General features: G+C 35.0%; 1 protein-coding gene across 6 annotated transcripts in view; it reads right to left on the reverse strand.

Annotated features, from left to right (window-relative positions):
- Positions 1-5,370, reverse strand: part of LOC137249077 (GATA zinc finger domain-containing protein 10) — a 41,866-nt gene extending 36,496 nt beyond the window's left edge. The window contains exons 1-2 of one of the 6 annotated variants that reach the window (XM_067780231.1): positions 5,185-5,370; positions 3,287-3,358 (exon numbers count right to left, since the gene is read on the reverse strand). In XM_067780231.1, the coding sequence (XP_067636332.1) occupies positions 3,287-3,307 (21 nt within the window). In that variant the 5' untranslated portion in view covers positions 3,308-3,358; positions 5,185-5,370. Of the gene's footprint in view, positions 1-3,286; positions 3,359-4,933; positions 5,087-5,151 lie in introns of those variants that run through there. The other 5 variants (XM_067780230.1, XM_067780229.1, XM_067780235.1 and 2 more) reach the window with 5 other exon arrangements.
- Positions 5,371-13,421: the final 8,051 nt, after the last annotated feature.

The raw sequence follows: 13,421 nt of genomic DNA on the forward strand, positions 1-13,421 counted from the left end.
GGAGTTTTTGGTTCAAGTTTATCTAGATTTATATATGAGAATTTAATTTAATTAAAATTAAAAAAAATTATGTTTTCTCTACATACCTATGTATAAACATGCTAAGCCGTGAATTTGAAGCACAGGGTGTTTATTCGTCGTAGTGTATAAAATTTAGTTAAAATAAAATGCTGTTCTTATTCGTACGGATATTTAGTACCAAAGCTCTCGGAAATTCGGTACCAATTTTTTTATTCCGTTATTCAGAAGTTTTTTTTTTTTCGTTGCAATAAATAAAATTTTCAGACATTCAAAATAAAAAATTTAAGTCATACCCTGAAAACTTTCAAAAATTTTAAGAAATATTTCCTTAACTTTATGCCTTCTCTATGATTTTTTAAATTTTAAAAATCTAGGTTTTTGGGTTTTTTTAAGTGTTTTTATAAAACAGAATAATGAAAAATTTAATTAAAATTAAAAAAAAACAAAAATTTAATTCTGGGAAAGTTGCGAAATTTAAAAAAAATTCAACTTTTTTATTCCGAACTAGTGTACCCGGAAGACTTTATCCTGTCCGAAAATTGGTTTGGCTACATTCAAAAAGCGAGCCTCGTTTCCCTCTTCTCTCTATACCATTCACGTCTACTGTATCTTCCATTTTCTCTTATTCTTGCCTATGCTTTATTCCATTTATCTCTCTCTCTCTCTTTCCACTCCCACTCCCTCCCCAACGCCCACTCCTATTCCTAATTACAATCACACTCCCACTCCAATTCCCATTCCCACTACAATTCCTATTCCCACTCCAACTGCACTCCCACCCCCACTCCCACAACCCGCGTCATTATAAATTAAAATTTTGTTTTTTTATTTAATATACCAGAAATTGTACAAATATGACAAAATTTCTCGATTGTGCAAAGCACTGTATATACACTTATAAATAAACCTCCTGTGCCGTCATACAAGGAGCACTGAACTGTCTGTTAGAGTTCGGCTAAAATTCGCTTATTTATTTTCTTTATTACTCATTTAGTTTTTCTTTTTGGTATTGTTGTGTTAGCCAGTTTTCACACACACACATACGTACACTCATTATTTTGTTTGCTGACTTTTACTTTTATTTGTTGGATAGTCGGAAAAGCAGCTTTTTGTTGCATAATCAAAGTTTGAAAACAAACATTTTCTCGAGCATTTCCATGCAGATAGCAATGTGTGTTTATGTTGCTGTTATATACATATAAGTATGTATTTGTACAATTCATATACATGTGTTCATAAGTGTGGGCGGTATTGCTTGCACGCACACCCACACATCTAGTTGTTTATAATGAAACGTTTGTTGTAGTTGGTCGCAATGAAAGCTGCTTTTTGCCTTCTATCTCTTCTCAGCACAAGGCGCATGCGCAAATTAACTGCATCATCTTCTGGTTATTTGTATGCAAATATAGAAACGTGGCAACTTGCTGGTCGGTGATGTAAAAAAGTTTATTTAATCTAATATATAAAATTCCCCTGTCACGGTTTTAGAGGCTGAACTCCTCCGAAACGCCTGAACCGATTCTCATGAAATTTTGTCAGCATATTGGGTAGGTCTGAGAATCGGCCAACGTCTAGCTTTTTTTCGCTACGTGTCTAGGGTCTTCAGATCAAAACGTGGACCCGGGTACCCCTAGAATGTGTTTATACAATATGGATATCAAATGAAAGCTGTTGATGAGTGCTATAGTACAGGATAATTTTCATACAACTGGGAGGCTAGGTTCTCGAGATATAGCCCAAAACGTGGACCCGGGTACCCCTAGAATGTGTTTATACAATATGTATATCAAATGAAAGCTGTTGATGAGTGCTATAGTACAGGATAATTTTCATACCCCTGGGTGACTAGGGTCTCAAGATATAGGCCAAAACGTGGACCCGGGTACCCCTAGAATGTGTTTATACAATATGTATATCAAATGAAAACTGTTGATGATTGCTATAGTACAGGGTAATTTTCATACAACTGGGAGGCTAGGTTCTCGAGATATAGCCGAAAACGTGGACCCGGGTACCCCTAGAATGTGTTTATACAATGTGTATATCAAATGAAAACTGTTGATGAGTGCTATAGTACAGAATAATTTTCATACAACTGGGAGGCTAGGGTCTTGAGATATAGCCCAAAACGTGGACCCGGGTACCCCTAGATTGTGTTTATACAATATGGATATCAAATGAAAGCTGTTGATGAGTGCTATAGTACAGGATAATTTTCATAAAACTGTGAGGCTAGGGTCTCGAGATATAGCCCAAAACGTGGACCCGGATACACCTAGAATGTGTTTTTACATTATGGGTATCAAATTGAAGCTGTTTATGTATGCTTTAGTACAGGGTAAATTTTACACCGCTGGGTGACTACGGTCTCGAGATATAGGCCAAAACATGGACCCGGATAAACCTAGAATGTGTTTTTATATTATGGGTATCAAATTGAAGCTGTTGATGTGTGCTATAATACAGAGTAAGTTTTACACCGCTGAGTGACTAGGGTCTCGAGATATAGGCCAAAACATGCGCCCGGATACCCCTAGAATGTGTGTGTATTATGGATATCAAATGAAAGCTGTTGCTGAGAGCTCCAAAGTTCATTGTGATATTCGATTTAGTCGCATAAACCTGGCAAAACTGATAAATATGCATGCGAAGCCGAAATAAAAACAAGAATTAATAATACCCACATACCTATTTACATACGTCCTATTCGATTTGCCTGAAATTTCGTATATAAATTTGCCTATATTAGTATTTACGATGCTTTTTTCCAGAAGTATACCAGAGACGGACTGGGACTGGGATTAGGACTAGGACTGGGACTGGGACTGAAACTCGGAATGGGACTGGAACAAACTACATACCACCCTCTGGGACTGGCAATAAGAGATGAAGAAGAAGGAGAAAAACTTGAGAGAAGAGAAAAGAGAGAAGGAGATTGAGAAAGAGATAGAATGAGACGAAGATGGAGATGAAGCGAAAAAGGCGGAGGGAGGAGTGAATAAAAAGATTGGGAAAAAGTGTAGAGGGGTGCGGCAGAGTTAGACGAAAAAAGCTTTTTAAAATATGTGCAGATAGGCCAAATTTAGGGCAGAACAACGTCTGCCGGGTCTGCTAGTTTAAATTATATAAAACACTAATATACAGAAAATTTCTGTGACGTGATCAAATTTTTGAGAAGCAAATATTTGACTGCAGAGTTTAATTTGAGATATTTTATGTTAGCCTTACCAATTCTAAATACTTTCATAGGCTGTCGAAAACTTACCAGTAATAAATGAGCATTCATGTTTGTCTTGTTGTTGCGCGAAATTTCAATTGCGGGAAGCCAATCTGTTTGCTAAATGTTTTCAAAATATTGAAATATTATTTAAAAAAAAAAATAATAATAACTAACTTTCGTAGGGGAAAAGTATTGCACAAAAAGAGTTTAAATCATTACTGTTATTGAAATCAAATGCATTTAATTTAATTGTTTTTTAATAACCTTTTTTATTGGATTATTTTTGGATTTTTATCATTTTCTGCGTTACTGTTTTAAATTTAATTTTTTTTGCATTATTTTTTTCCCCCCTTTTTTATATCATTCGGCTTTTTATTTATATATTTATTTTTATTTTTTTGTTTAATTTAATTTTATTTTTTTATATATATTTTTTTTTTTCAATTTATTTAAATCTGAAATTTTTACTTTACATTGTTTTTATTTATCTTATTAAATTTTGGTTTATTTTAGTATGTTTTATTTTATTTGATTTTATTTAATTTAATTTCATTTGATTTTATTTAACTTAATTTAAGTTAATTTTATTTTATTTTATTTCATTTTACTTTATTTAGTTAAATTTTAATAATTTTTTTTTAATTTCATTTATTCTATTTTCATATTATTTTACTCTTGTTATTTTATATATTTTATCTTATTTTATTATATTTTTTTATTAATTTTTTAAATTTTAGTTTTATTTTAGTTCACTTTATTTTATTCTATTTTACTTTGTATTATTTTAATATATTTTGCCGTATTCTATTTAATTTTATTTTATTTTTGTTTAATTTAATCTAATTTAATTTTACTTTATTTCATTTAATTTAATTTCATTTTATTTAATAATTTGGGAAAAATTTAAACAACGTGACATCAGGACGGAAAAGGCGACAGCTGTTTCGATTATACCTTGTAAATCTCTTCAAATCCTTTTCTCCCGGGAGTGGGATTTGAACCCGCACTCCTACGATGGTTGAGGTGTTACAAACGCATTCAGCCACGTCATGCCTTAGTTGTTGTTCATTTCATTTGGTTTTATTTTATTTTATTTTATTATTCATTTCATTTCAATTCATTTTATTATATTTTATTTTATTTTGTTTTAATTTATTTAATTTTTTATTTTATTTTACTTTATTTCATTTTGTTTTATTTTATTTTATTTTATTTTATTATTCATTTCATTTCAATTCGTTTTATTTGATTTTATTTTATTTTGTTTTAATTTATTTTATTTTACTTTATTTCATTTTGTTTTATTTTATTTTATTTTAATATTTTATTTCATTTCATTTCAATTTATATTATTTTTAATCTTATTGTATTTTATTTTATTTAATTTTATTTCACTTTATTTTATTTTATTTCATTTTATTTTATTTTATTAAATTTGTTTTATTTTATTTTATTTTTTGTTATTTGATTTTGTTTTATTTGATTTTATCTTGTTTTATTTTATATTACTTTAGTTTATTTTATTTTATATTTTACTATATTTTTTCACTTAATTTTTTTTTGTAATTTGTTTAACCTTATTATATTTAATTTTGTTTTATTTTATTTTATTTTATTTTAGTCTCCTTTCCTTCTTTTCAGTTTTTCCCAAAAAAAGCCAAAAATAATTATTTAATAACAATTATTATTTACCGGTGTTAAGCTTATTAACTCTTAAAAAACTTAAGTTAGATTAATTTATTTTATTTTAGTTTTATTTTTAATTTTTTTAATTTTTTTGTTTTATAATAATTAATAGTCAATCATACATTCATGTTTTTCTTTTACTTGTTTTTCTATAATTTTTTTTTTAACTTTTTTTATTTTATGTGTTTTTCAATCTTTAATGTTTTAAATGTATATTTGTATACCCTTTTCTTAATAATCTCACAGAATTTTCCGACTTTTTCTTCCAGTTGAACCCAACACCCAGTCGTGTTAGGGTGAAATATTTTCACAAATTCCCTCTTATATTTTAGCAAGTTTTTACGTTTCGGTTAACACTGAACTTAAATTGTTTTAACGATCGTTTTGCTTAATGCTGCTGCTTTTCATACCGTTGGTGTTTGCGTGCCACCAAACGTTGCAATAACGCGTCACTCACTATAAGCGGCGCTAGCATTGCACTACGTTTATATACCAGAAGCGTGTGAGATATAAAATCTTGCAACCAGCTGATTGAGCTAAGGCAACAGCTTAAGCAAAAGAGACTAACAGCTGAGCGTGGTATCTTATTGATGGAGATGCAGTCGAAAGAGTTGGTGGCTGCATGAGTGTTATGTATGAAGAGATAATCGGGCTTATTAAATAATGTTTGCTTATACACCAAAAGCAGCTTAAAACAGTGGTGAGTATTAGTACGCAAAATAGGCAAATCTATGATGAGCATGTAAAAAATGCTCCACTCAGATTTGGAAGTGTTGCTGTGTGATGATGCCCAATATTTTGTAATCAGTTGATGGCGCATTTTTGTGCATGTGGATGTGTTATGTAGGGTTAAATTATGTCGCTTTAAAAATTGTAACAATAACAGTCGGTACAAGTTCAAAACTATAAAATAAAATTTACACATATGCTTTGTTTAACAAATATTTAACTAGAGATGCGTTTGCATAAATGAACCCTTTAATTTTTTCTCTGTCCAAATTCAAACAATGCAAAATCAATTGAATGGATTATAATATGCATTCAAAATAAGTTAAAAATAGCAGAAGGTCGGTAGGGGCGTTGTGCTTTTAGTGAATAGATGAATGAATTTTTTGTTCGTTTTGTTTCAGTCTAGTAATTACAATGAGGTTTTGCTTTAATTAAATTGAATCAAATGTGTAGGAAAGTTTTATATCAATCAAAGCCAAATTTCGCTGACCCAATTAGAGCTTTTTCAGTTGGCCCTCTTTTTAGAATACTAATAATTTTAACGTAATTTTTTAGTTTCGAAAAATTTTATTTAATGTGAATGAATGTGCCAAGTTGTTAAAAAGCTCCAAAACTTGCTGCGCTATTTATTGAGATACGAACTTGAACGTAGTAGTTCATATTAGAGCTGTAATGCAGCTTCTGATTCCGATTTCAGTTAGGAATTCTTCAAGTAAGTCAAACTGGTAAATGCTTCAGAAAAAGTTTTTTTTTTATTGCAGCCGCTCAGCAGTGACCTGTCAGACCCTCTACATATAATTCAGTCGGTATGAAAATAATTCACCTGTTTAAAAAAGTCACTAGTTTCGAAAAAGCTCAATAGTGAGAACCGTAAAAGGACACTAGTGATATAAATGTTCCTTGTCCTTAAAAAATCCCCACGCCCAATGATGTCACTTCGGCTATCTCGGGTGCCGTTCTGAAAATGTTAGATATTTTGGAACCGGTGACTTTTTTGTCAACAATTTTTTTGGGCTGTCCTTATTCGGAAAATTCAGTACTGGCGTTTTAAAACAGACAGCCGAAATATGTTTATATTCCGTACAGCCGTCGAATTTTTTGTCAGTAGTGGTTTTTTTCGAACCAGTGATTTATAATTTTTAATTTTTTTTTCCTTATTCGTGTGGAAAATTTAGTACTGGCATTTTCAAACTGGTGGCCGAAATATGGTTATATTCCGCGCAGAGGTCAACTTTTCACTAGTGATTTTTTGGAACCGGTGACTTGCTATTTACTTTTTTGAGCTGTTCTTATTCGTGCAGAAAATTTACTACCGACGTTTCAAAACTGGTAGCCGAGATATGGTTATATTACACTCCACAGTCGCCTTTTTAGTCACTAGTGATTATTTGAAATCAGTGATTTTTTCAATTATCTTTTTGGGCTGCCCGTATTAATGCGGAAAATGCAGTGCCTACTGGCGTTTTCAAACTGACCCTCGAGATTTGGTTAAATTCCACTCAGCAGCCGATTTTTTAGTCACTATTGATTTTTTAGGACCAGTGATTTTTTTCAATTATCTTTTTGGGCTGCCCTTATTAATGCGATAAATTCAGTACTGGCGTTTTCAAACTGACAGTCGAGTTTGGGTAAATTCCACTCAGCAGTCGACTTTTTGTCACTTGACATTTTTTGGGAACCGTTGACTTTTTTGCTAATTTATTTTTCTGGGCTGTGCCTTTTCATGCGTAAAATTCAGCACAAATATTTACAATTTTTTTTTGGTTTTTTATTTCTTTTTTTAACTGCTGTTTTTTATCATTTCATACAAAACCAAAAATTTCCGGACGAATAACCACTGCCATATTTTTACCAGTGACTTGTTTGAAATTAGTGTCTTTCTGAGAACCAGCTACATGGAAATCGGTTGAATGACTATGGGAATGACTCGAAGACATCAGAGGGTAATGGAGCTTGTAACAACGGCCGCAGAACTAAGTTATCTATACCATTTCGTCATTATACGAGCAGGGTGTGCAGATCTACTAGCAATACCACTAAAATGAGAGAATCGTTATGTTGTTGTAGCAATGCTATATTCAGCGACAATCGTTATATTCAGCGACTGTCAGGCCGCTCCAAAGGCAATATGGTCCGTTGAGATTAGATCGTCAACAGTTCTTGAGTGCGCGGAGAGTTTGAATCGTTTACAGGCTTACAACGCAACTAGTTTGGCTTGGTTACCGGGCCACAGAGGGGTGGGTGGAAACAAGGAAGGGCATGGGGTGGCCAGGAAGGCAGCAGCTGCAAGATTTTTAGGGCAGATAAGGGAAGAATTCAGGCAGGAGGAGGCGCACTTCAGAGAGCAACAATTGCGTGAAATTTCCACATGTCCACATCCACAAACTGAGTGTGCAGAACCCATCTTTCTCGAATATGATACCGTTGCAGGTAGAACACTTGTGATTCGTGGTTTGGTAAAGCTAGAAAGTAAGCTTGGATTTTCTCAGGAAGCCTTGCTTGGATGAGGTGCACTGCAAAGGATGAGGGCTTAATAGGGCCCCCAGCGACTTAGGGGGCTTAGAATATATCCGCGGTAGGTATGCCTGTCGTAAGAGGTGACTGAAATACCAAATTGATTCAAGGGGTTGTTTAGCACAATCCTTTCAAGGGATTGCCAGCGCAATATATAGCTTCTCCCACCCAATTGTCAACCCCACCTATCCGTGGCGAGACCTGTTTCCTTAACGGCGGAGGATCTGGCCATCCCAAGTTCCTTATGCATCTAGGGGGTGGGAGGGGGGTATGGCCTAGAAGGTTTCATGTGGTCATACCAAATCGTTCCCGAGATGGTAGGGCAAGTACCTTAATGGTGCTTGTTACCGGAACGTATCGGATCTGCATCCGGCAAAGGACCATCAACATCGATAGCACTCACCAAGGCCTTCGGTGAGTGTCCTTATCGCTACAACAACAACAACAACAGGGCTTAATAGACCTATAGGTCGCATTGCATTACCTGAAAACAAACTATCTATCTATCATTAGATTCAATTAGAGATTTCGCAACATCTATAGAGAGGAAGTCATCATTAAGCAATTGCCACATTTATTTGTATGCCCTATATTGCAGTATAGTAATGGATATACATAAGTTCACATTTACATATGTATACATATGTGGATGCAACTTAGGCTTAATCAGCGCTTCTGCTCGACATCAAAGCATTTTTCACGGTAACACTAATTTAACACTTTTCTTCATTTGTTTTAAATGCACAGCTTGCAGGTCAATATATGTAACAGTGTATGAAAATTACTTAATTATTTTTCTTGATCCCTATATATTAAATTTAAGATAAGTGTAATCTCTGTTACATAAGTTAATGCGATTTTTCGGCTATAAAACATTAACTGCATACTAATTGACTAATGAACCCTAAACTATAAATAAGCACTTGCCCTAAGGTGATAAATTTTCACTAAATTGTTATTAACCTGGCCGCTTATGAGTGCATCTACTCCTCACAATTGTCTAATGTACTTAAGCATTAAAAAAAAAAGTATATGCTTGAGATCGTGTGTTAGTATTTGAGCATTTTTTCCATGAGTGTTTTCATCCATCATTAAGGTTTTGAATTTTTTAAGTCTTTGAATTCTCTTGTGAAAGCTGTATAATAACCGTGGATAATTTGCATTACAAGCAGTCAGTTATTTAAGTCAGATGGATAGCCATTCCTATTTATTTATATTTTTTTCCGCATTAAGTGATACTTAACCTAAGGCGAGTTCGTACAATGCCTAAACGAAAGGGGCAAGCCATCGTTGAAATAGAAGCATATTAAAGAGGTCAATCAAGTTGGACCCCGCCAAGACGGATTTGAAATTTGATAGGCTAGGATTTATGTGCTAATTTCTGCCCAAAAGTATAAATTTTGTGCCCGAATTTTAAGTATTTTTTTTGTAACTTCAGGGGCTGGACCACCTATATTTAAAGCTTTAAAAAAGCGAATTCATGCAAGCAAAAAAGTTCTTATTGGAGCTATTGAACACGTAAATAGCACATAACGCTCTTAAATATCCAGTTTTGATTCCGTCATTTCGGGATACAGCCAAGCCCCCCCCCCCCCCCCCCCCCCCTTTGTTTTTCGTGACATATGGTAGCTTACTTTGGAGTACACAAATAGCACGTAATTCCCAGGCATACTTTTTTTTGTTAAATCTACTGTTTATTAGACGGGGTGGGAATCTAGCTTGACGTTAAGGTGGAGAGGGGCTGGACCCCCTACATTTAAAGTGTAAAAAAGCCATACGAATTCATGCAACCAAAAAAGTTCTTATGGAAAGTATTGAGCACGTAAATAGCCCAATTCAGAGCATTAAGCTACTTCCAAAGTTCCGGCAGCATATAACTGCCTATAGTTAGAAACCTAGTATGTGCTACAGCTGGGGGACTCACACAGGTAGTGCGCGACTGTTTCTTTGCTGCTCTCCTCGCCGCAGCTCCCGCAAATGCTGTTAAAGGAGATCCCCATTCTCTCGGCATGCAGGCCAAGCGGCCAGTGTCCCACGGTTGTGGCAGTGTTCCTAAAGATTTATTTTCTTGACGTATTTAATAGGCCATCTGATCTCTTACTATCGTAATTCGACCAGGTGTGCTTGGTTATCTTTCAGGTGTTCGAGGAATACTAGTTTGAGACTGCTAACTCCTTGAATATGCGATGTATGTTCCTTTTGATTGTTGTAAGTGGATGATGCATCTCGACCACCTCCATCAGTGCTGCTGTCCTTCCATCAGTTCATCTGCCTTCTCGTTGCCCTCGATGTTGCTGTGACCAGATACCCATATAAGGGCTATGTTCGCGAACTAGCTGTGGCTTGAAGCGATCTCTTGCAGCTGCTGAGGGCCTCGACGAAATGAAGGGTGATTTAAGCGCCATGAGCGCTGCTTGGCTATATGAGTAAATGCACATCTAGCGCTCCTCCTTTTAACGTGAGCGTACACGCCCTCTCTGGACCTAGAGCTTTCGCTTGGAATAATATAGTCATTCTCTTTTCTCTTAACACGAAATCAAAGAACAGATCAAAGCTTATATCAGCAGTCTATAGCAGCTCTTGTCTTATAGAACGACGTTTGAACAACATTAAAGCCTTTACGGCCGTCATCGCATCACAGCGAAGGTTATCAAAAAAATTGCGATAATGCGACCTGAGGAATACTAAACCTTCGCAATCTTAGGTTAAGTTAGGTTCAGTGGCCTCTGTCCAAATAAGGAGCATCCCATTTCAACACTTTACTAGTCCGCTGTGTAACCACATCTCATGCGTTGATATTGACTCTATCATAAGACAGACCTCGGCTTTGCATATTTTTTACTGAGAGTCGGAACTGTCTACCGAGCGAGATATATACGTCTCGTAGGACGCAAAGGCTGGGCAGCTGAGCAAAAAATCACTGAATGAATCCACCTCATCGTCCTCCACACAGACAACGCAGTTAGGTGGCTTTCCGGTATATTAACCCGTTTCACCCGACGTAATTTCCCTCTTGATGTCAGATAAGGGTTTTTTATTATATGTGTAGTTACGTGTAAAATAAAAAGACGCAACATCTTTATAATTCCCTGTTGTTATTGTTGTTGCAGTGCTTCGCCCCGTCCAATAGGTGCGACCACTCACAAGTTGTCATCAATATAATTCCCTACTTCCATATGGCAATATCTTAACTTAACGGTATCTGCTTTGTTTTCAATGTGGCAGTCAGCCGTGGTTAACACGTCCATCGTGCCTTGCCATATGGCAACCTCAAGGTGATATGGATTAGGACACACCGCATGGACTCCTATTGGGCAATACCCATCTAACAATCAATTTCCGAAGGTTACATGAACTTTATAAACCTTAATAGGTCAGCGGGGCATTTGCAATGAAACACTTGCAAGAAAAACCTCGACAGCTGACAACATGTGGTGCAACTCAATGCTTACGTATCTGACTCGAGGTCCAACTATCCACAGTAGAGAGCGAGCGAAACACCAAAGTCTCTAATGGTAGTCACGTTCAGTTTGCAAGTGCTTGCCTGCCAAGATATCAATATATTGGTTGCCTCGCACTCAGAAAATTTTTATCAAGCAGTTTGCTACTGCGGGGGAGGCCAAGCAATCCCACGGCTTCAGCGCTTAGCGCTCAGACTGCCGCCTGTACTATCTGATTAAATGTTAAATTTCGTAAAAGCTAAAGCGGCAGATTGCTCCAACCAACCGCATCCTTAATAGCAGCCATAGCCGGCCGAAGACTGCAGTGGTTGGGCAGCGTAAATTTTCGGCTCACACTGAGCTCCTTGTCAATTTCCATGTCAACTCCTCATCTCATTGCTTCCTTGAGGGAGTATCAGTAGTGAATCCAACAACATGAGCGTAGAACGACCTAGAGTAGATGAAGTCCAAGACGCTTTGAATGCTGGAAGGCCCTAAAAAGGAGTACAAAAGTTTACAGAGCCTGCTGCATTTTATTGGGCTTTCCAAGGCTTTGTTATTTAGCATTAACCAAAAAAGAAGTGAATTATCCTCCTTCTGACAATCATCACTTATCTACATTTTACCTTTATCTGAATGATTGATGCAGTGCTAACTTTTTAAAAAGTTTTCTCAAATAAATCTAATGCAATATTTTCTAGCACGATTTATTGACTCAACACTTAACTTATATCTTTTTCGATTTTTTTTTTTATTTTCGACACTTCTTAATTTATGAAATTTCTTGTCATTTTCACCTTGGTAGAAATTTTTTTTTATTTTTCTTTTGTATGACACAGCATCCCTATGGCTTTTGATTTGCACGCTGTCAATTCAAGAAATTTTAATAAATTGTTTTTGTTTTTTTTTCTTCCAGTTTTGTTGTTGTGATAATTGATGACGCCAGAGCTGTCACCGGGTGAGTACCAAAGCTAATTTAAGATGAGTTTTCGTAAAAGAGAAGATGAGTATTAAAAAAGTTGTTATTCTATTTGTTGTTTTTGTAATTTTTTGAGTATTGGTTGATGCTGCTATACTTGTTGTTCTTTGCCTACTAAATTGTAGCTACAAAATTTTTTTGCGAAGATATTTTGTTTTGGGCATCAAACATCAGCGGCCGAGACAACTCATCACAATCGTGCTTAAAGTTATTAATACAACAATAACAAAAATGAAAAGAAAAGCAAACTCAATCATTTTTAATTTATGCATGCAGGAAATAAATGAATTGATGGGAAAGCTAATTTAGTGATTTATTTGAAGTGTCATTTTTATTATTAGAAGATATGGGCACAACTAAAGAAATTATCATAATAAATTTTCATTCCTGCATGAATAGTCAATCTGCAATTCTCAAACGGTTTATGAAATATTTAAAAATGAAATTGAAATAATTCGATGAAAATCGAATGAGAAGAAAGTGGCTGGACCGATCAAGGCGAATTCAGTACCAGGTGGTGTTATCCCATCAGCTGATTGCTTCTTCTTGATAGTTGTATCATGTTATCGATGTCAGTTAATCGAAATCAAGGCAAATTTTTTTACGATTTGACATTCTTCTGGACGGCGAATTGTATGAATTCATTTTGCCCTCACCTTGTATAGATTTGCCTAGGCTTTTATGAAAAAAAGAAGAAAAAACAGACCAATAGGAGCCGCTTCGATTGAGAAATTGCTAAAAATCTTATTTGCGGATCGATTTAGTTCAGATTTACATAATATATAATTTTGCGGAGTGGGAGATTCCTACTTGTTGTTGTTGTTGTAGCCGT

This window comes from Eurosta solidaginis, chromosome 4 (assembly GCF_040869045.1).
Source record: "Eurosta solidaginis isolate ZX-2024a chromosome 4, ASM4086904v1, whole genome shotgun sequence".
Lineage (NCBI taxonomy): Eukaryota > Metazoa > Arthropoda > Insecta > Diptera > Tephritidae > Eurosta > Eurosta solidaginis.